This window comes from Thermobia domestica, chromosome 1 (genome assembly GCF_964235325.1).
Source record: "Thermobia domestica chromosome 1, izTheDome1.hap1.1, whole genome shotgun sequence".
In the NCBI taxonomy this organism is placed as follows: Eukaryota; Metazoa; Arthropoda; class Insecta; order Zygentoma; family Lepismatidae; genus Thermobia; species Thermobia domestica.
In genome coordinates, this window is record NC_137454.1 from 130373603 (window position 1) to 130398852 (window position 25250).

At 36.2% G+C, this 25250-nt stretch overlaps 1 protein-coding gene across 2 annotated transcripts in view; it reads left to right on the top strand.

The window, feature by feature from the left end:
- LOC145689275 (E3 ubiquitin-protein ligase RNF103-like) overlaps positions 1 to 24920 on the top strand; it is a 36155-nt gene extending 11235 nt beyond the window's left edge. For both annotated transcript variants that reach the window (XM_081763414.1, XM_081763418.1), the window contains exons 2-5: positions 227 to 523; positions 10650 to 10920; positions 15480 to 15591; positions 22954 to 24920. In XM_081763414.1, the coding sequence (XP_081619540.1) occupies positions 289 to 523; positions 10650 to 10920; positions 15480 to 15591; positions 22954 to 24618 (2283 nt within the window). In that variant the 5' untranslated portion in view covers positions 227 to 288 and the 3' untranslated portion in view covers positions 24619 to 24920. The remainder of the gene's footprint in view (positions 1 to 226; positions 524 to 10649; positions 10921 to 15479; positions 15592 to 22953) is intronic.
- Positions 24921 to 25250: the final 330 nt, after the last annotated feature.

Sequence of the window (25250 nt, forward strand, 5' to 3'; positions counted from 1 at the left end):
TTGTTCTCCCAAGAGAACCGAACCCGGGACTAAGTGCATCACAATCACACGCACTAGCCACTAGGCCAGCGGGGAGTGCTATCTGTGGTGTACGTATCAACGTTATCTGTGAAAAATTTTTAAGATAAAGTTATGCCTTCTATGATAAATTAGAAAAAAATATTATGTTATGAAGAGTGTGTTAAATATGATGCAAGTATCATAATGACAATTCTTTGTTTCGTAGGTACGCCCAGCTAGAGTATGGAAAAATAGAAGTGTAGTCTCTGGTAGCTGTGCCGATTCAAGATGAGGTCGATTTGGCTTCAGCTTGTATTGCTGATCATGTATTTTCTGCTGGTTTTTATTGTCTCCAGGTTGTTGGATATTGTACTGTGGTACCATTATGGTATAACATCGCTTCATATCGTTGACCCCCTAGTCCTTAGTGTTCGTCAACTGAAGCACTTGCTGGAGACAAGAGGTGTCAGCTATACAGGATACGTGGAAAAACGAGAGCTGGCAGAATTAGTTGCTGCATCAGGTTAGTAGAGTATTACAGAATCTAAAGTTTAATGTGGAATGAGTTGTCAGATTTGTTATCAATAGGGGATTAAATCAGCACTTTGATCTTTTATTTCAATATTGCACGGAAGAGTAAGGATACTTCGACAAAAATTCGTAGCACTTCCTTTGTAAACAGTAATAATGTACACATTTATTTAAAATAGTAATTGACGCGTTTTTTTTTATTTTTAATTATTTTTAAAGGAGATAAGTGTGACTTTTGCTTTGTTATTGCGTCGTTAAAAGTTTTCCTGAGCAATTTCAAACTACTTGTTCCGTGGTGACGTTTTACACCAGGTTTTCAGAAGTTCAAAGTGCTTACACAGTTTGCTGAAAAGTCGAATTCAATTATTTTGAGTATTGATGTACTATAATTGCCACGCACTAAATCATTTTTTTTTTTTAAATGACTAACTATATATGTCTGCAAAGTGAAGCTTTTGTTTTGCGTTATGAAGTAAAATACATGTTTTTACCTAATTTTGGTAATTTTGGTGTGCTGATTGGAAATCTACTGACCATTTATCTGTTACGAAAGGATTTCTACAGTGTGCATATTTAATGACCTACTGATTTGTAATAAATATTGAATGTTATTCCCATTATCAAATGTGTGTAACACTGACTACCAACAACTAAATATAATGAAAACATTTATAAAAGATACAGAAAGCTTGAAGTTATTCGAAACCCACCAAATACAAATTATCTATCCGTCGTTTAGTTGCAAATAACCGTTTTGTCGACTTAAGTTTGTTATCTTCATGGGGATTATCTCACACTAGGTACGAACAGTAATCCGCCATAATGAACATGTCACACCAAGTTTGATTCCTCTTTTCCATCTCTGAAATCTTGATGGAACCTGTTCGTCTAGTTCACCTAAGTTTTATGGAAAATAGTCAAGGCGAGAGTGGAGATGATGTAACTTCCGACTCATGTAACATCCGAGTGCATTCCGTTTTTGGAACATGACCTTCACAGTCTGTTAGTATCGGTCATGTGTCACATTGTCCAAAAATTTTTGACTACATCGACATATGAGTCTCATACAAGGGGGTCCACGTCGTTCATACTTTTTCCCAACACAGAATCATTTGTGAGTACGAATCTGTGGGCCGTCAAAAATGCTATCCTTGTTCTTTGTCCAAGATTTTGACAAGTTGCTTCATTATCCCTAACTCAGTGTATAAGGGAGGTAACAGAACATTCTCAGGATTAACTAAAGTGAATGCACTATATTTTTCGTTCCTAATATTAAAGTTTTTCGTTTGGGTCAATTTGAAACTTTCCACTGTCTTTCATAAACTCTACTATGCTATTTGCTCAGAAAACAGGAGCATTTAGTATTCCCTCTTTGTTGACCCAATAAAATGGCATAGACTTCAGATTATAGTCTAGGAGCCATACTACTGACGACTGTTGCACGGAGGTGTATAGAGAATTTCTCTTCAAAACTCATTTCCTATATACTTCTGGTATGGAGAGGTTTCTCCCAAAATGGCCGCCAATATGGCGGCCAGCTAATGTTTAACGCTGGTGAAAAATAGCCTATATCTCCGAAACTATTGCTTTTAGCTGAAAATTCCAAAGGACCAAAATTAATCAGTTTGGACATATTTTTGGATAATGTACAAACAGTTTTTAAACAAAAAATAGTTTTAAAGATTATAAAAGGCTTTATTAATGAAAACATTGCATTCTTTGCAACATTACTAAGATAAAATATACATTTTGATAACTTACGCAATCTTAAACGTAGGAATGATTATAATTAGCCCTATTAAAAGCTAAAAGCAGTAAATGGTTATTAATGAGGTCTAATTTCTATATATAACAGAGGCTAATACCAATCATTGTAGCACTTTGAAAGATCACAAGTACAGAATCTGGAACACGCTATTACATTCTTCTAACAAGTAGAAATGTGAGAATTTCTTCTTCTAACGAGTAGAAATTGTCTGTGCACTACAGACATGAAATATGGTCTTACATGTAACAGATATTTCAAAACTATTGATTTTCTTCTGTCGCTTTGGTGGTGGAGTATGTTGTACTTTTTTATAATCTTTGTCTTTTTACAGATGCAGCTTTCTGAAATCCTAAAACATAAAACAAACTCAAATAATTAATCTCACATACTTAGTTTTCTTACCAAGTTTAATTAATGGTTTCAAAAAAATAAAATAATATTCATTGTCAATATAAAACTTTATGTAATTAATCTAAAAAAAATGGCGTATCTAATTTAAAATAATGTGCTGATCAATTTTAGTTCTTTGAAAGTTTGTGCTAAAAGCAATAGTTTCGGAGATATAGGCTATTTTCCACCAACGTTGCACTTTGGCTGGTCGGCCATATTGGAAGAAACCTCCCCATACCTGAAATGCGTACCCAAGCTAAAAACTATTCTTAGACAGATAGGAAACATGTTTTGAAGAGGAATTCTCTATACACTTCCGTGCAACAGTCGTCAGTAGTATGGCTCCTGCACTATTACAGCATACATTTGACTAATTCACTGTGTTTGATTTTTCCTAATACAATGGATAAAGTGCCTTAAGTTCTTCAAGGGATGTCGGATGATATCTTGTCACAGAGGCTAGTTTGTAGACGTTGTAGTGGAGAACTCCCTTTAAACGTCTTTTGTTTGAGTCTATAAATGGTCGTTCATCTTTTAATTCATAGACTATTCCTAAGCGACCCATCAGATCCCCTCCCTCACATATAACAAAAGTTATTCGGATTGTTCATGTACTGTCTTCTGATTTCAGTCGAAATTGACATGTTGTTGAGGAACTTATAACAGCAGAATGCAACTTAAGGAGGCACACGCACCATCTCTTGTAGAAGACATAGTATAAAGCTGATAACGCAATAGTTTTCAAGGTGGAGCTGCGGTGGGTCAGTGATAAAAAGAGCTCACCTCTGGTGCTTGGGGTCTCTGGTTCGATCTCAGCCCCCTCACCCACGTGGGCTTTGAGATGGACAAGCAACATGTGCATCAGTTCTCCTGTTTCCTCTCACTTTCTTCATTCTACCATTATCACTCATCTCGTTATCAAATCTCCTTTAGTTCCGACCGGGACACTAAAGCCGGTATTTATTCTCCTCTTTGAGCATAAGTCCCAGTGCATAATCGTTGGACGTTAAAATAAGAAATAAATGTTTTCGAGGTCTCGATATATACACTCAAAGAGTTAGGAGCGCTCTTATCGCAGAAAAAAAATAAAACAGAGAATATAGGGCAGGCGCGTTAAAATCCGTAACGAGTGAGTTAGAGAAATACAGGATGGACCTAGTAGGAGTTCAGGAAGTTAGGTGGGAAGGAAATGGATCTGTGAATTCCGGAAATTTTACGTTCTTTTACGGGGGAGGAAATAAAAATCACCAGTTAGGAACGATTTTTCGTCCACAAACGAATATTGCCAGCAATTAAACGGGTTGAATTTGTTACTGACAGACTTTCTTTTATTACTCTTAAGGGACGGTAGTGTGATATTATTGTTTTAAATGTACATGCCCCATGCCCCAACTGAAGATAAGGATGACGATATAAAAGACAGTTTTTACGAAGAAGTGGAACGGATATTTGACCAACTCCCGCGATACCATATGAAAATTCCATCAGGGGATTTCAATGCGAAGATAGGACGAGAGGATATTTTCAAACCGATTATAGGGAATGAAAGTCTGCATAAGGAAAGTAATGACAACGGTGTTAGACTCGTGAACTTTGCAACATCCAAAAACCTAATCGTGAAGAGTACAAAATTCCCACATCGCGACGTTCATAAATACACTTCGACATCACCAGACGGAAAAACACATAATCAAATTGATCACGTTTAGTAGATAGAAGAAGGCAATCTAGCATAATTGATGTCCGGTCGTTTAGAGGGGCTGATTGTGACACTGATCACCACCTGGTAGCAGCGATAATACGAGAGAGATTATCGTTGAATAAAGGTATTATTCATTGTCCGAAAACGGAGAGATTCAATTTAAAGAAATTAGAAGAGAGCCAGGTAAGAGAGGAATACCAGATTGAAGTTTCGAATAGATTCTCGGCTTTAGAAGATTCGGAGTGCACTAGTGTTGAGGATACCTGGATTGAAATTAGAGATAGCATTAAAATTTCAGCAAAAGAAAAACTGGGACACGCGGAAATACGTAGGAACAAACCTTGGTTTGACCAGGAATGCATTAAAATAGCAGAGAAGAGAAAACAGGCAAAATTACGATGGCTACAAAATCCGAATGGAATAACTACACAAAATTTCGCAGATGCCAGGCGGGAAACTTCCAAAACTTTTAGAACAAAGAAACGCGATTTTTTGAAAGCTAAAATTAAGAAACTTGAAGATCATAGTAAAAATAAAAACATCCGGGACATGTATAAAGGAATCAGCGAATTTAAGAAAGGCTACCAACCTCGTGCTTATATATTAAAAGAAATCGGGCCGTAGAGTTCTCACTGATACGGATAGCATCTTAATTAGATGGAAAGATTTCTTTGATGGCTTGCTTAACACGCAACCAAAAACTAGTGTGCGTGGAGAAAAGTAGATACACACCGCAGAACCGTATATTCCAGAACCCAACCGAATAGAAGTAGAAACCGCTATAAAGAAATTAAGGAAACACAAATCTCCGAGTGTAGATGAAATTCCGGCTGAGTTAATTTTAGCTGGAGGCGAAAAATTGTGGAACAAGGAAGAATTGCCACAAGAGTGGAAAGAATCAATCATTGTTCCAATTCACAAGAAAGGCGACAAAACTGACTGTAATAATTATCGAGGCATTTCTCTTTTGTCAACATCCTATAAAATCCTTTCAAATATTAGCAAGATTGACCCCATACGCAGATGAAATTATTGGAGATTATCAGTGCGGATTTAGACGAAATCGATCAACTATCGACCAAATATTTACCATTCGCCAAATACTCGAAAAAAAGTGGGAATACAATACCCCGGTACATCAACTACTTATTGATTTTAGAAAGGCGTACGACTCGGTTAGGAGAGAAACATTATAATACAACGTTCTTACAGAACTTGGAATACCGAGATAGCTAATTAGGTTAATTAAGATATGTTTAAATGAATCCCAAGGTAAAGTCCGGGTAGGAAAATTTTTGTCCACAAGCTTTCACGTTGAAAATGGCCTGAAACAAGGAGATGCGTTGTCGCCATTATTATTTAACTTTGTTCTGGAATACGCTATAAGGAAAATCAAAGATAGCAACCAGGGCCTAGAGTTGAACGGTATTCACCAGATTATGGCATATGCTGATGATGTAAATTTAATAGGGGATGATAGGAGGACAATAGAAAGAAATACAGAGATCTTATTAAACGCTTGCAGGGACATGGGTTTAGAAGTAAATGCAGAGAAAACTAAATACATGGAAGTGCGTCGGGACCGTAATACAGCAAATTAAAGATGCGTTAAAATATTAAATAATACTTTTGATAAAGTGGATAGTTTCAAATATCTAGGATCAATATTAACAGAGGAAAATCATATTCACGGAGAAATTAAATGTCGACTAAAAGCAGGGAATTCGTGTTACTATTGATTTAAAATCTCTTGTCGTCGCGAATTCTGTCGAGGAATTTGAAGCTTAAAATATATAAAACGATGATCATGCCTGTTGTTCTGTATGGTTGCGAAACATGGTCACTTACTCTGAGGGAAGAACATAGACTGAAAGTATTTGAGAACAAGATCCTGAGACGAATATTCGGACCCAAGAGAAACGGGAATGGGGAATGGCGGAAACTTCATAACGAGGAAGTACATAATTCATACGGTTTACCCAACATTGTTAGGGTCGTCAAGTCTAGGAGGCTTAGGTGGGCAGGTCATGTAGCTAGAATGGAAGAAAGTAGAAACGCTTTCAAAGTCTTAGCTGGAAGACCAATCGGAAAACGACCATTAGGAAGACCTAGGCGCAGATGGAGGACAATATTAAGATAGATCTTGCAGAGATAGGAATACAAAATAGAAACTGGATACAGTTAGCTAAGGATATAAGTCAGTGGAGAGCTTTTGTGAAAGCGGCGTTGAACCTCCGGGTTTCCTAGGCCATAGAGTTAGTTAATTATCCAAGTTTGGAATTAAGGAACGCAGTTACATTTAAAAAGAAATACATCACACGAAAAGTTCATTTTGAAAAAAATAAAGATTTAAAATGCCGTTCACAGACGTTGACGAAAATAGAACTTCTAATACAATATTATCCAAAATTTGTATGTAGTAGGACGAAAGAATTAATAGTTTTATAATCATAGTATTTCTTATTTATTGTTACGAATTTTATGCCGTAAAATTTTTGCAGACCTGTGTTAAAATTTAATTTTTGCGTATGTTTATTGTTGTGTGTACAAATTACATCAAGAAAAGAACATGTAATGCCTAAACGAGCTCTCACATTGTTCGCGTCAACAGAAGGACTTAAATCAAGAAATCTCTCACATTATTAAAAAATCAAGATATTTTATTATAATTTTTGGAACTCTTACACGTAAAGTGCAGAATGTTTTTATAAAGAGATGCTCTGTTCATGTGAGTGACCTAACTTGCTTAAAAAAATAAATAAAAAAAAAAAAAAAATAAGTAGTCAAGACTATTGAAAAAAAGCTCTTACAGATGCCATCAACAAAGGAAATGTCACAATTATCACTTTGAAAAATGGATCACGTACACTAATGTATTTTTCAAACTTCTTTGATAAAATATAGTAAAGATATCTCTGTTAGGAAAATTGGTTCACCTTATGCCTCCGCCACTGTTCTTACGAATATGTGCCTTACAGCTTGTAAGTAAATCTCTGATACATTGTTTTAATGTAACACATTCTTCAATAAAGATTATAATGGATGAATTAGATGATACACATTTCGTGATTTTTTTTTTTTTCGTATCCAGTTCAATTGACAGTCCTGAGAAGTATTTCTTTTATCTTTCATATTAAATTTGACCTTTCTTTATCCTTCCCGCATAAACCCAGCAAAAGAAGATTAATATCCCTACTGTTACTAAATTTACTCTGGTGCTCTTTATCACTATGTTTGCGTGTTTTCTACATTGTATTTTCTTTCATAGCAAACTTACTATTGGGTTTTAGATATTGATGGGTACACAAAGATCTATGCAGTATAACGTACCAATCCTTCCTTCTCCTTTTACATTTCATTATATTGATCTTTATATAATAATAAAATATTTTTAGCATTCCAACATGAGTGTAAGTATATATTGTTGAGCACTTCCGATATTTGTTGCTATTAGCTTTCAAAGTTTCCGTGCTGCCGAAGCTACATCAAGCATTTGTACTGAGGAAATTTTTGACTTTCCCAACTAGCTCAGGTTGGGAAAACTTCGGTGAGGAATGTTTAAACGATGATTCCTTAAAATAACCCATGAACCGGCCAAAGAAGTAGACATGAGCACTCCGACAGTTTTGTGTACAAAAGTGCAGAAACTGAGTGTACAGATGCCTAAAACTTGGTATGCAGAGAAGTGAAGAAGGATGTTTCTCTTCTCACCAAACAGTTATATTTAACAGGGACATCAACAGTTTCTCCATCACGGAAGATAAGTAAGGAACCAAACTGACGCATTTGAGAGGTCGTGGGTTCAATTCCCGCTGCCGATCATCCTGACGAGTTTTCTAGGGTTTTTCTCAGTCCTACCAGGGAAATACTGGGATGGTACCTACTAAACAGACCCTGGCCGATACTTCCTAAATCCTTTCCATTGTTGTTGGATATCCAGTATAAAATGTCCTCTGAGCTGTATCTGGTGATTGTTGAAATAAATAAATAATAATAATTTACTATTGTATTAATCATATTCCGTGATACTAATCATATTTTGAGAATACTGCCAGTAGCTTTCTTAAAGACATGGAAACAGAATTGCCTCAATGGACTTGTAACAAATACAGAAATCTTAAATGACTGATTCCTTAAAATAACATTATACAACTCACTTAAAAGTTGAATACTACGAAGTGGGCTGTAACTTTCTTTATGTAATGTTCATTATAGCATACTGAACTTATCATTGAGTTCTAAAGTGTTAGCAGCACTACATTCCGATTCTCCCTTTAATGCATGCAAATCATTTTCGAGTCTTGGATTGCAATGCAGTTGTCTCCGTAGATGTTTAGAATGGTTGCAGTGGCTTTGGGAGCATCAGCATTCAAACCTTGATTGAAAGCAAATAGCAACAAAGAAGTGCTCAGTTTTGTTCAGTTGCTATTCCATCTTGAACTCCGATAAAAAATAAAATGAGTCAAGATTAATGTTACGAAAGGTATATCACCTACCTCTACGATCATAACTTTCACCCAAGTGGCCAGCAATAGTGTTGTTAGCTACAAACGTTTACGAAAAATATGGTGCGAATATATGTTACAACCGAATAACAATACGTTTTAAGTGGTTGCAGTCCAGGGAACGATAGATTATAAGAGTCGATGGCAGTGGAAAGATAAATGTAAAATTCTTACCATAGGTCTAATTATGATGAGGTAACTAAGAAAAATACAGTAGACTCCCGAGTATCCAGCTCGCGACTATCCGGCCTAGTTTTCTTTTATTGTAATTAAATGAGGAAGGGAAGGCGTTGCATTGGCAACATGCCAAGGCATTGGAAGCGGGCTTCTGCTACGATCCTCGTACGTGTCGTGTCTAAAATACAAGTTTTGACAGGAAAAGAGCAGTGTTCTGCTCCTTGTTTATTGTTTCGTCAGTGTGGAACGGACCTCAACACAGTACGTTTGCCGCTGTTCCTGATTATAACTGTACAGTACGTACAATACTGTGTTCGTAAATTGTTCTTGGGGTATGATTAATGTTTCTTTAAATGTACTACAGTGAAGATTTAAAAACGGGTGATAAGCGAAAAATAGTTGTAGTGACTGTGGAGGAGCTCTGGCCGGCCCTTCTGCCACATTAGGTCGGATACTCGGTGGTCTACTGTAGTTCTAATGTATTAGGAAGTCACATTGATTAATTTATCGTATATTCGTGATCAGTTGTAATATAGGGCCAGAGCAATATCTTAATTATGTTGGGCTCAGTTCTGGATCACAGGGTCCCAGTACTGTCTCATGTTGTACCGTATAAGTTTTATATCGTTGAATAACGATACGAGGTGGCATAAAAGAACGCGTGAACTGGACAACAGCCGTGGTGTCAAGACAGGATTCTGCTGAAATCTCAGTCTGCGCCAAAATCAAGGAAGGAAGGGCTGGTTCAATTTAACGATGGTTTTCTTTGTGAAGCCTAGCAGACGAGAATCCGACATGGAAGACACCGGGGAACGCCGAAAGAGGACGGACCTCACGAAAGGACCCGAAAAGGACAGATAAAAGCTCAACCACCGAGGGACCTGGTATCGGTCGACCAACTGATCGCTTAACCATTACCTTCCTATGTCGCTGTGGACTAGGAGCACCTCTTCCTTTACCCTATGTCGCACTGGACTAGGGATCCCATCTTAAACTTATAATCCTAATCTAACCTACAACCTGCTAAGTGTTCTGGAAACTGCCATGAGTGGAAGGGGCACCCAGCAAAACATCTAATATTCCTTCACTTGGTCATTGAGGAAGAGACATTGAATTAGAAACATTTGTATTTATTATATTTTGTAATAAAATTTGGTGAAGGGAAAAAAGTCGCCCGGACCATCATTTAGACTTTACCTATAAAATCATTGCGATATATATATATATTGCAACCACTTTTGGATGAATTATTGGTAATTACTTCTAAATGAATTTGAAGGCAGTACATGTTAAATACCAATAATAAACACAAACTTGTTACATTGTAGAAGCCTGACTGGAATTAATTCATTCTTTTGGTAGTAAATGGGAGAACATGACGTGTGGTAGACTTCAAAAATTCATATTTCGTGACAATAACTTCGTAATGGCATTGTTTAATTCTTTACGATTATATCAATGGAATTATTGCGTTTTAATAAACAACTATTGATATATTGATTAGTAAATTACCTGTACATGTGAATTCAGTGTGATATATTTTTAGGCTGTAATATTTTGTACTTGATCCTAACAGCTCAGGTGGTTCAAGGAGAAGTAGATGAGCTGGGTACTGAAGTTTCAAAGGAAAGGTTGGCTTCTTCACCACCGTCGTCCCACTTCACTGGTGGAGCTCATTTCTATGAAGAAGTTGAGGACACAAAGGATAGTGTGTGGCTTGTTCAAGTTGTCCCTGCCAATGGGAAGGAGGAATACCTACTGGATGATTATAACTGGAGACTCCTTTGCAGCCATGTTTCACCCTTCGCCATAAGAACAGGCATATTTGATTGTAGACTAGATAAAAGGTAATTGGTATTCATGCACTATATATATATTAATACGTCGTATTCATTTATTTCCATGTGTGAATGTGTGAAAAGTTTTAACCTTTAGATACACTTGGTGGGTCAAATTGACCCGGTACCTGTTTCTTTTGTTTTTCTAAACGAGTCAGTGATGTTTTTATAAAACCAGTCTTTGTGACATCTCATATTCGTCTTTTGTCTACTATACCTGATATTTAGTTTTTTAGTATCACCAAATATGGGGTGGGGGAAAACTGATTTCTCTCTTTGCTCCGTAATTACATTTGGTGGGTCAAATTGACCCGTAATTTAGTTTGCTTTATTTTCAGTAATATATTTCACTTTCGAACACTTGTATTCTCTAAGGCAACATAAGGTCAAAAATGCGGAAATGAAGAGTCGAAGAAGAAGAAGAAAAGAAGAAGAAGAAGAAGAAAAGAAGAAGAAAAAGAAGAAAAAAGAAAATATTTTTCTGTGAATTTGATTTATTGAAAATTGTTGTCAGCTTGTGTATTAGTGTGTCTATTTGTGAGGTGAAATTTAGACTGCGAAAATGAGCGGACTTTCAGATGACGCTATAAGAGCAAGTGAGGATGACGATAGTGACACGGAAGATACTGGATAGCTACAGGCAGAAAGAGTAACTGTTATTCCCGAGAGTAATGAAGAGGATTCCTATAATGAAAGTGAATCTACGGACGACAGTGAAAGTGAAACTACTAACGATGTGCCCATTCCCTCTTGTAGTCATGATATAAACGGTCGATATATTTCTAAAGACGGTACTATTTGGAATATGAATCCCCGTACTTCAAGTCAAACCCTTGTACATAATGTTGTAAGACATAATCCTGGACCTGTCAAAAACATTCATCTCACTTCACCTAAAGCTGCGTTTGATATGTTCTTTTCACCAGACTTGTTGGAAGAAATTAGACTGTGTACAAATCTAGAAGGCAAACGCGTTGCTCGAGAAAAAAGAACTACGTGGAAAGAAGTTGATATGGTGGAACTTACTGCTTTTCTTGGATTACTTCTTCTTGCTGGCCTAGAAAGAAATTGGGATGTACCGGTAAAAGAATTGTTTCTTGACATGTATGCAAATCCACTTTATCGAGCTACCATGTCGGTAAACAGATTCTTGAATATACTGCGAGTAATGAGATTTGATGACACGCGTACACGGGATACTAGGCTAAAAACTGAGCGCCTTGCTGCAATAAGTTTCGTATGGGATATGTTCGTGAAGAATTGCTCCGAAGCTATGATTCCAGACACTTATCTAACCATTGACGAACAGTTGCTGCCATACGGAGGTTGATGTAGTTTTATTCAGTATATGCCCCAAAAGCCAGGAAAATACGGAATCAAAATATTCTGGATGTGTTCTGCTAAATCTGGTTATGCAAACATTGGAATGGTGTACACAGGTCGCAAAACTGGGCAGCAAGTACAAACTAACCTATCACAATATGTTGTTCTAAAGCTACCTGAATCTTTGAAGAACTTTCCAGGGAGAAATATTAACACAGACAATCATTTCACAAGTTTATCTCTTGCTAAAGAGTTGTAACGTAATAAGATTAATTTAGTTGGAACAATTAGGAAACACAGGAGGAAAGTGCCTACAATTATGCTACCAGCTAAAAATTGACAAATTTATTCGTCTGAATTTGTTTTCATTCCACATGCGACAATGCTCAGTTTTGTAACGAAGAAAAATAAAGCTGTTATTTTATTATCTTCTATGCATGGAGATGCTTCAATAGATTCTGAAAGTGCCAAAAAAAAAAAAGCCAGAAATAATAACATTTTATAACAAAACCAAGGGTGGTGTCGATACTATGGACAAATTGGTACGCACATACACAACAAAGAGGCAAACCAGGCGGTGGCCTATGACCTTGTTTTTCAACATGCTAGATGTCGGAGGAAATAACGCATATATAACGTACATAGCTTGCAATCCTGACTACGAAGGAAATGCTACTGACACTACAGAAAGTTCTTGAAAGAGCTTGTGCATGACATGTTGGAACCTCAGATGGAAAGGCGTGTGCTGATTCCTGACTTGAGGAGGAGTGTAGTGGATGCTTTGAGAAGATGTGGTATAACACGAGGACCACAAGAATACCGTGCCGGAATTTCAAGCAAAAAGAGAGCGATGCTCAGTTTGTTCTACGTCAGTGGATAAGAAAACGTCTACTGTCTGCTATAAATGTCAAAGATTCATCTGCACAGTTCATACTGTGTCTTTGTGTGAAGAATGTGCGTAGGGTGAGAATGTAGTGTACTTCTGTAGTGAAAGTACGTTATTACTTGTTGCCAATAATTTCTAATAGTATTAAAATTCACCTTTGTACAACATATTACGATATGAATAATGAAATATTATTCTGAATGGCAATCAATAGTGTATTTTTACTACAATAGCATGCCTATGAACAAGTAGACATTTCTTTGTACTCATAATCCCTTGTACAACCTTCAAGCACGTTACGACCGTGTGAGAAAATAGCGATGAAGCAAACATAAATTCTGAAAAAAAAAATCCAAATTCTTTGATTACAATAGTAAACCTGTGAACAGGTACACATATGCCCTTGTACAAATAAGGTCTTGTACACATAAGCCCTTGTACAAAATTCAAGCACATTAGAACCATGTGAGAAACTAGGGATATAGCAGACATCATTTCCGAAGCAAAATCTCCAATTTCCTAAAGATTAAACATCAAAAAGAGCACCGGGTCATTTTGACCCACCAAGTGTAATTACGTAGGAAAAATGCCAAGTGAATCTAAGGGTTAAGTAATTCTCTGGCGTTACAACTCAGCAAGACTGTGGTCGGCTAGTTGACTCAGTTGGGTGATGTATGGTCAGCACATCGACTCCCATAACCATAATTTATGGCTTTTTCAGTATATCTCAATTCAGTAGCTCCCGAAATCGTGACGATCGTGAGTCAACTCTGAAAGTTATCGAACCTGGAGCCCGTTGGCACTCTTAATTTTAGAAAAAGTAAAAAATGCCAACAGAAATGTTATCTTAGCATTACTTTTCCCCAGAGTCATTTCAGAGTTTACCTCTTTATTCTGTTTTCTCCTTATTGTGGTATTATCTGTGACGAGAATCCACAAGAAAACGTGACTTGTACAATTTTTGATCGTTCTGTGAAGATCAATAAGATTGTATAATTTGAAAACTGTGATAATGTCAGATTAAACAGGTGGTTACTTAGCTACCTAAAATTGGGAAGAGGAGCGTTACTTAAAAATATTGATGTGATCTTCTTTTAAGGCGAGGCCGAATGTTATTCTTCTGGATTTTCAGTGAGGTTGATTTACTTAAAACCATAGTACTACTGGCGGGAAAACCATTTGAATTCAGTTTATAGAAAATAAAGCTAAAACAGGAGCACTGATAATGGTGTTTTAATAACTTAGGAAATGATTCTTGATTTTATAGGTTGAAGAATGATATGGAATGTTCCTTGGAAGCTCAAGGAAACAAATAATAAATCAAATATATAATCATAAGGAAGGAGGAAGAAGAGAATTCCGAGAAATCTGAACATTGTGCGCCACATGCTTACATGACTTGGAGTGAAACCGGACACTTTTCTCACCATTGAGTAACTCCATCTTGATCTGCCATACCTTCAGTATGGATATAATTTTCTAAATTCAACATGCTAATTACCAGCAAATGCTAAGATAACTTCCATGAATATATTTTGTCTTTTACTGAGATTAAATTATTTTATAATCAGTTAATGATTCCAGCGTGTGTCTCTCAAAGCAGATGTGATTACGATAGGATTCCATAGTTCAATGGCATAAACGTCCTTTTAGTTGTTCGCACCTCCATTTGATGAGAATTACACAAAATAATTTAGATCAATTTTAGTTCTTTTTCATTTTTACAATATAAGACAATGAAAATCATTATTTGATGAATGGCTTTCGATTGAAAACCTCTTGACTGCTAATCCCGATAAACCGTTAGAATCTAAAGTATTTCAGGGAGCAGAAAAATGCCCTGTGAAAAATGTTATTTGTAGATTGTCCAGACGAATTTAACATTAGCATAGCATAGTTTGATCACTTTTGAAGATACACAGGTGGTAAACTTAGGAAGTAAAAGAATAATGCTAGCAATTTTACAGATTTCATTGATTTGGTTATTCATCCAGCATGATGCATTCACATTATATTAGCTGCTTGGAATAATTTTTATTCATAGTACAGATAATTTGTTTGTTATGCATACATTGTCATCAGTTGAGAAGACCCGTTTCTAATTTAGTATCGAGGTTGTATAAGACATTGACCTACGTGTAGTTTAATATGGAATTGGACCATCTGCTAATACCTCACTATTCCTTGGTTGTTGGGAATTGAATACGAACCTCCCCTTCAAGTGCTTAATGCTAACCATTTAGCCATGAGAGAGCTCAGATTCGAATTCTAGACGATTATTATTATTATTATTATGCAGAATTAATAACGTAACCATAATTAAATAAAAGTAACCGAATAATTATTTTTCTGCTTTTAGATTATGCAGTAGCAAAGGTTGGCACAAACCCCTGTTACTTCTTGCACTTCCGAGAGGAACAAGAGCGAAAGACAGGGTGGTGATGACGACGTTTACGTCTACAAGACCGCAGGTAACGAGATAAATATTGGTTTTTTCAAGGTATATATATATATATATATATATATATATATATATATATATATCAGAATGCAGTTGTAAATACTTGGAAGCCATCCCTGTCACACCAATAAAAGTGGGAGGGGAGAAAATAGAACAAGTAAATAGTTTTCGATATCTGGGTAGTATTCTTAGTAATGACATGAAGTGCTAACGTGAAATAAAAGCAAGGATAGGAATGGCGAAAGAAGCCTTTAGGAGGAAGAAAAGTCTGTTTTGTGGGATCTTGAATAAGGAGTTGAGAAAAAGACTTATAAAATGCTTCGTGTGGAGTGTTGTATGGGGCGGAAACGTGGACATTATGTAAATGTGATGAAGTAGACTGGAAGCCTTCGAAATGTGGGTGTGGAGAAGAACGGAAAGAATTTATTGGGTCGAGCGGAAAACGAATGAGAGTATTAGAAATGGTGAGGGAGAAAAGAGCACTTTTAGATATTAAGAAGAGGAAGAGAAACAGAAAGATCATACGTGAAGACGAAGAGGTTCGCGGAGGACCGTAGAGCATGGAAACTTCTCAGCTGCGGCAAGTGACCTGCCAATACGGGCAGAATACCTATGATGATGCAGTATAGAGAGAAACAATACTTTTTGCATGCAAAAGAAGTTTAGCAACTAACCTGTACTGACATATTTAGAAGGCAAACAAACAAGAAGAAGGAATGAGGGAGTTAGAATTGTACATGTACAATAAGGGACACTTCTGGATGGTACACGCATATGGAAATTTACGGCAAAAGTGTACCATCCAGAAGTGTCCCTTATTGTACGTAGAAATGGTAAAAGATGAAATTGGTAAGAGCACTGAACACAAATTAGACACAGCACAGAGCACGTAGTAACTGAAAACCTTGTTATTGCGGGTATAAATGAGTGTTGCCAGCTGATAGAACTCGGAGCGAAAGAATATTTAAAGAAAAGTCACTATAGAAATGTCAAATTGGACTAGGCAATATCTTTTAGAGACATCCTTGATCAGTATTAATGAGATTTTACTGTTGTAATAAGGGAAGCTTCAAAATATGTTCACTGAATTTGATGGTGAATTGGTTTACCATTTTCAGTTTTGTGGTTTTTCTTTAATATGCTCACAGACCACAAAATGGGATATTAGTGTTAGAATCATAAATGTATTCTTTAATATGAGTAATTATATTGTCTCCTCATGCCAGTATAGTTACTGGAAGACAGTTCTCAATCTGTGTACAGAAAATTGATCCGGCTATATATGCCTGATTTTGACGTCTCATCTACTGAGGAGAAATCACGAAACCACCATCGGTTGTTCTCGATGTGAGCATCGTGTATCGTGGGAATAGCCCTGCACCGTAATTTCCATTGTAGGAGGAAAATGAAATGAAATCTTTGACTTTACGTCCCACGCTTATGCAGGTTAGGCTAAAGGAGACGGTGATGGTGAGTAATGAATGAAATGGTGGAATGAAGAAAGTGGGAGGAAACGGGAGAACCCGAGAAAACCCACACACACGGTGTTTGTCCACCACAAAGTTCACTTGGCGGGGGCTGGGATCGAACCCGGGACCCCATTGTATGAGGATCCGTTGAAGTACAGTAACGGGTATTTTGAGCCACTTCTCCTGGCAGAGTTTCCAGAGGCCAGGACAGTGATGATACGATGAGGTGCAAGTGCTCTTTTCAATAGGCCAAACGCGCAAAAGTCCATAGGAACAGCCTCAGGTGATTTGACTGGTATGTCCTGCAAGGAATAGCCTGGATACCGCTATCTGCTGCCATTTGTTGCAGACATCTTTGTGTAGAACGAGATGTATGTGATGAGGCCTTACCTATATGCACACGGACTTGATTTATTTCATTTCCGTACAAACAGACCGGATTTCCTGTATAAATTGGTGTGACAGTATGTTGCTGATAAAATGCGAAGTTGATTTTGCAGTTTTTAGGCACCTGACGAATCGTTAACTTGCTTTCGTGGCAGTATCCTGCGACAACCGAAAGTCTCTTCGAAAAACTTGTTTTGCATGGATGTTGAAGTTAGAAAAAGTTTCGAGTCTCGTGGGGTGTACGGTAGAGCTCAAATTTGGCCACAACCTAATTGATGAATCCATGCTTCGTCGGTTGTGGCAACAAACTTCCACTTTTCCTCGAATAGATGGCGTTCGTAGAGTCGCCTACAGTGGGTCTTTCTCTTCTTTCGATGGTTCGCAGTAAGGACATGTTCACGGCTTTTAGAACACGATCTGGAGCTGTATTTTGCCACGTAGATTGTGGTTGACTGTGCTACGTACAATCATCTTGACATCACACGTAGTGTAGGAAGTGTTTCCTGCAGGTTCATTCGGCAAACTTCCAAGCTAGAGATAGTCACTGCAATACACGGTCGCTTTTTACTCCCTTACTGGGAAAGGAAGTGCTAGAACATCGTAGTGTTTATGATGATTAATTATGTTCTTGATGGTCATTGACCCCAATACACACCCATTTTCCCTGCACTGTTTTTAAATCTGTGTCATGGAGAACTTGGCGTGGAAAAAGGCTATAACGTAGCCTTTCCAAAACCGGTTCTTCTTGGGAGCCGTGATCCACATACATGTAACATGGCGTGATACTAGAGACTTTTGGCGTTCTCTTGCTGTTTAAATCATTCGGATCGGTCTATTCTGTGAGCAGAGGTGAAGGTTTAAAATCTGACACATACAGACGTATCAACCTGCTATATTTGAACTTTTTTTTTTTTTTAAAGATATTTAAGTCAGTGTGTAACTGTAATAAAAACTAACTTTTTTCTCTCCGAATTATTTCAATTGGTGGCGGTAATTTCATTTAGCTTCTACAAATTGTCAATTGTGATGTATTGTTTAACTTTGCTTTCAATATTTGTAATATCTTTATCGTAAAGGATTTTGGTTTACCAACCAAAACTCCTTTATACATTTACCTTGTCTATCCGTTCGGGAGCCAAAGAAATCTCAAAAAATATGTGATGGATCACCACGAATTTCGGACAGGGTGTAGAGAGTTAAAAATTGGGAATCAAGTTCGTTGGTGGAGGTGATCCATCCAACGAAAGCGGTAGAAATCGACCAGTTCCGGTTCACATGGTAATCACTATAGTGCAAAACATAATACATAGCGAGAAACGTTTTCTGCTTTCGGATTAACTGTCCCAAGAATAGATTTCATCTCTTATCTTTAAGTCTCTACTAAAGCTGGAAGTGATAGAAATCCAGTATAACTTTCGGTGAGTATTAATTTACATAAAGCCAAAACAATAGACATAGCGACAATTGGTTGTCTTGAAATCGATTTAGCATTCTAAGAATATATACAATCTCCTTTAACCCTTTATTCAAACCGGATGTAGTAGAAATCAACCTCTTCCGGTTTCAGCGTTAGTCACAATAAAGTAAAAGCTGTTTTCTATAATCAACTAAGCGTCCAAAGAATACATTCAGTCTCCACTGTAGTCTTTAGTAAAACCGGAAGTGGAAGAAATCTAGTGCCTCTTCTGTTTCAATATTGAGAAAATACCACGGCACAAAAACCAAATTTCTTTACGTAGTGTACGCATGACATTGCTACTTGTTTTCAATAATTTTCACTATATCTACGGTGATTAGTATAATCTATAGGTATAATCTTATTTTACCTGTTTTAAATTTACTTCTTTCCCGTTTGATCCCTGAAGATGAGAACATCAGTTAGCTACCAAGATTTTTGCGTTAAGTATATTTTGTCCTTGTGCAGATGTATTTCACTTGCTACCTGCATTGAATAAAACAAGTTGGAGCACTTTCGAAAACACTTCACGATATTCATGAATTTTACTAATATTGGTGTTTGTGATTCTTTTGTTCTTGAATCTCCTCCTTCATAATTTTCGATCGTGAGGATTTTATTTTCATTGTAACGAGTTAGCAAAATAACAAGGGAAGCGTAGTTTACTCATGAGAACATTCACTTTATTTGACGCGTAAGATAATTTTGTATTAAAAAATAAAACTGAAACGACATTCAGAATGCTCTTTACCAATTACAACACACACCGAGATGAAACTCATAGACATATGTTCCACATCGTAAAGTAATCAGTATATCATGATAGAAATACCATTTAACTCTGACATCAGCACCTAACAAAACTTTCATTGCAGCTACATATTATTCAAACTAATGAATGAAATATATTGAATATTTTGGATCAGGTGCCACTAAATTTTTGAAAGACCCCTAAATCAAGTTTTCAGATTTTTTACGGAATAAGCACATCATACTGAGTAAATTGTTAGTTTTGTTTTAGCTAGACTATATGTAGTTCTCAAAATATGGGGCCTACAAGAAAATGTTTGATTGAATAAATATATTTAATTTTTTGGATCAGGGGCCACAAAATTTTTGAATGGTCCTTAAATCGAGTTTTCGTATTTTTTGCGGAATAAGCACATCATACTGAGTAAATTGTTAGTTTTGGTTTGGCTACACTATATGCAGTTCTCGAGATATAAAGCCTACAAGAAAATTTTTGCCTGAAATATATTAGATCTTTTGATCCAAAAAGTAGAATCGTCACAAATAATAATATTCACGTAATCACTAAAACTGTTTAATCAGGTAGGATATATGTCAATTTGAAACTTGTTTACTTGATAGTATGTAAATGTAGGTTTACCTGTAAGTTACACGTGCGTTTAGTGGTTTTAAATTAGTTCTGGCTAATATAATTTGATTTAGTGACATTTTCAGGATCCGTTGAATTGAAATACTTCATCATTAAGAGACCTCATCACGGCGAAATTGAAATACTGCTAACTTTATAGTAATTATGTGATATCTTCAAATAGATAAAAGATAATCGAAAAGTAGAACAAGAGCTCCCTAGACAACAGGGTTGGCAAAAACCATGGTTTTTATTAAAAAAAAAACAAAAAAAAAAGTTTTTTTTTTTTTTTTTTGGTTGAAACCAGGTTTTTTTGGTTTAAACCAGGTTTTTAGTTTAAATGATTTGCTCTATATATTCATATCATATATGGACAGAAATAAGTTTGTTTCGCCTTGATGTTATTATGCAACAACCGGGTTATGCTGGAAGGGGTCACATAAGCTTAAAGCGGAATAAAAACCGCTTCTCGAGTTACATCCGAGAGAAATTGTCCTCCATTTGAACTCGGAACCAGGACTAATTGACCACAAATGCGATACCTCTGCCGACTCACTCACGAAGGAATCCTGATAAAAAAATACGTTGTACTGATCTTTACATGCTTCTTAATATAACTGTCAAGAGTCATTTCAGAAGGACAAAAAGATAAACATTTGCACAAGTGAAACTATTACACAGAATTACATATGAACAATTTCAAAGCACTACGGAGTACAGAAGAACTAATTTAGTTCAAGTTAGTTAACAACGACTTTTATGGTTCAGATTAAAGAAATACACCGACTTAATCTGCATATCAATAAGAAAAGTGAATAAACATACGAATTATTTGAGTCCACTTTGGCTCAGACTCATTTATACATAAATAGATACCAAAGATACTTATTTCACTAAATGCCTCTCGTGTGGTCTGTATGACCCCTCCCCCCCACACACACACACAAAAAAAAAAAAAATACGGCATTTTAGATGTATTTTATCAATAGTAAACATTGAAACGAAACAATATTTAGAATTTTTCTTCGACTGCAATTACATAACAATAATAACTACAAAAAAATCACAAAATAAACATTTATAAACTTGTAAAAAAAAAGTTGCTTTTGTAGTATAATCTTTTTGAGTAATGAATGGGGAATTTAGGTCTTAATATAATACGAATAATATACGGGAGTGAAACGTGATAACCCACAAATGTGTGTTCATCAAGATTTTACAAATACTTACAATTTACGAACATTTTTTTTTTGTTTAAACCAGTTGTTTTTTTTGAAAAAACCAGCTGGTTTAAACCACCTTGGTTTAAACCAGCCAACCCTGCTAGACAATATTATTTTATATGATATACCGTTATCACGACTCACTTATCTTCTTTCGATTTCCAGCTATTTAGAAAATTGGCATTTATTTTCGTGTTTTTAAATGGCTCCAAACTGAAAACTACTAGGTGACTCGTAATAACGGTACGTCATGCAAAATATTGTCTAGGGCGCTCATGTTCCACATTTCGATTATTTTTTATCTATTTGAAAATTTCACATATTTACTGTAAAATTAGCAGTATTTTAATTTTATTTTACTTTATTTTTAATTTGGTTAATTAATTTCTTTATTACAAGGTTGGCTGAAAGAGAGATGCTGTATATACATGTCATGGCAAAGATGGTACAAGAACCTATAATTATGTGTGTTAAATAATACTTAAAATTGACACTTTTTTCTGTTTTTGTCCAGTTTCTTTGTGTATTATTATTATTATTATTATTACTGCTACTACTACTACTACTACTAGGTTCCTGCTGGTGAGGGAAAACTCAGGGAAAAATGGTGCAGGTCTGGGGAATTCAGGGAAAAAGACTGAGAATCAGAGAAAGTCTGGAAAATTTTATAAAATATATTTTTTCTAACATTAATTGTACACCAATTTCAGCTTAGTCAACCGTTATAATACCTGTTTGGTTTTTATTACTATTTTTTTTAAATTGTTGTACGTATGAGCAATTGATTATTATTTGTCTCTATAGAATAAATGTTATATATAAATATCACCGTTATTTATTCCTTATTTATATATCAACGTCATCCAACACTTGTCATGAAAGTCAGGGTATTTCCTGCCAAAGAGAGAATCATTGTTGACAAATGTAAATTTTGTGTGAAACTCGATCAGTAATATTATACTGTTAATATTTCAGTCAGGCAAACTAGTTTACGTAACTGTCTAGTCTTCAAGTCATTGAAAAGAGATGTTAAATTTATTTTAAATGATATTTCATATTAGCAGTGCTTCTTTTTACTGGCAGTTTTCAATGAAACTATGTACCGCCATCTTTAGTCTTGATCTAGAAAGAAATAGGTTTCGAAAAGAGAATCAACTTTTCATCTGAATCGTGAAATAATAATTTTATGTACAGGTGTAAAATTGGGGCATTGAAACCTTTCAGTTCAGGAAAAAGAAACACTTGGTCTTAGTATTTGCATAAACTTAAACAGGGTGCGAAATTTCAAAAATATTTTAGTTTTATAATAGATATTTAACTTTTGCTCTGTTTGCCGTATAAAAAATGATCAAACTCGCTCATATAGCGACTGAAATCGGATTTGAAATTTCGTGCCCTGCCTTATAATTAATTTTAAGATTTTATTGTTACACTTATCGTATTTATGTGTGTCTTTCAGGCTATTTTAGAGTGGGTCAGAGATCAACTTTCGGTTCGAGTAAAAACAGTTAATGATGTGGACGAAGTTGAACGTGATTGGCTACAGTATGCTCAAGCGCTAACAACGTCGAAGGAGGTACGTGTTCTTCTTATTACCCATCTGTTACATCCGCCACTGTTCCTTGCAGCTTTAAGTATTCGATTTACTGGTCGTGTCAAATTTGGTGTTTTCCACGTGAAGAATGAAGATAGTGAGGCTGTGAAAAAACGTTTGAAGTTGGATAAAATTCCTACGTATTTAGTAGTGACTCCAGAAAAAACAGTGACTTATGGCGGACATAAGATTGAACATTTCAATTTTAAGTGTATGAATAACTTCTTGAAAAGTGTGCAACCAGAAATGAACGACGTGTTTTTGTGCAGTCTCATTGGAGTGAATATGCTTGCTTTTATGCAGTTGTTCCAGATATCGTGTGCTTTATGGAAACACTTAGTTCGTTGTACATGGACGATAATTAGTTATAATTTCTGGTTATTCACATTATGGCTTGTTTTGTTAGCAGCGTGCAGGTTTACGCTTGTCAGTTTCATAGTTGATAAAACACTTGTGATTCTTCGTTTTATTAGCCTAACTGATGTAGGATCGCTAGTGCGATCAGATTTAGTAGTTTTCCAACAGCATCCACACATATTTTTCTTTACATTTCTCGCGTACAGTTTTTGCATTGGTTGGATTTTGAAGCGTCGACTGGTAAGTGAAGAGGTTGAACAAAGCTCAAACCAGCCGTGGTGGGAAGTTTTCCCCATGGATTCGTATTTAGTTAACTGTTTGTTTCGGCCGATGGCAACGTTGACCCGTCCTCTTCCACCTAGTGAAATGGAATTAGAAGAAGGGATTGAAATGCTAATTGAGAGACTTGCTGTTCCCAATCTTTGGTTGCAGCCAGTCATTCCTAATGAATATATCAAAGATTTGCCAGTGTGGAGGTTCCGTGGCTGGAATAAGGCCATATCAGATATCGGCGACAAATCATATGATCGAGACGTAGTCAAAATGGATGAATCATGTCAGACGTGTTGTGGAAGTGTTTTTAATTCCAGAGCTTGTGGTGATCAGTTAAAATTACGTCAAAAAAACTATTGTAAGAATAAGTCATGTTCGTGTGTAGGCTGTAAGAAGTGTGACTGTACTGTTCTGCAGAATAAAGCCGTGGAAGTCGGATCGGAAAAATGTTCTGAGTGTGTGACGGCCCTGACTAACAGAAATGATTATTTTCCATGTACTACTTGTAATGCTAATCAAAATGAAACTGCGTGTTCATGCTTGAATTCCACAACAGAGGACCAAAGTACATTGGGTAGGGCATTTAGCAAAGACACTTCTAGTGACGGGTCGGATTCAGAATCGTGTACAAAGTGTCGCGGTAAAGAAGTTGCGCCCACGGGTAAGGACTACACAACATCTGAAGACAGTAGTGATGAATCGTATCCTCAGGGAATGTTGCCAACATCCGAATGTGCTGTATGTCTGGAACATTACGGATGGGGTGCTTTGCTGTGTGGTCTTCCGTGTGGACATAGCTATCATCACCAGTGTATTATGCTTTGGTTACAACGGGACAATCATCACTGCCCTGTATGTCGTTGGCCAGCTTTTAAAGCAAAACATCTACACAAGGAATGAACTGTATTACATTCGATTTTCTTTCTTTCGATTAGTAGAGATTTTTTCTTCTGTCTTGTCTTTACAATAGACCACTTGATATCATACCAGCGTACATTCCAAATGTAATAGATAATGTATGTACAATTCGATGAAACAAAGCAAACATTTCCAGTTTATATATATACATATACATATATACATGTGCCATTTTTATTTCTGTACATTTTTTTGTACATTTGTTAATGGTACACATTTTCAGTTGTGCTAATTTGTAGTATATATATTTAATAATTTTCTGTAATAAAACAAATTACAATTTATTATTTGTGAAGTTAAAATGATTACATTATTTTTTATTTCTAGATATACGAGTACAATATCGTAAGATAATTGAGATTGTGTATCTTTGTTCCCTCTCCTTTTTTGACGTTGGTATATGTGGCATAAAAGGGCAACTTTTGTCACAAGCAGACTATTTGAACTACGCAGTGTTGCGCTAAATTTTGAAATTTCATACTATTTGATGTTTCTTTCTCCTAATGGAAGCTTCCTTGTGGCTATGTGGGTACACATCTTTGGCGCGAGAGATGGCGGGTTCGATTCCAGGTGGGAGCTCATGTTCGGATTCCACGTCAGGCTTTAGGTTCACG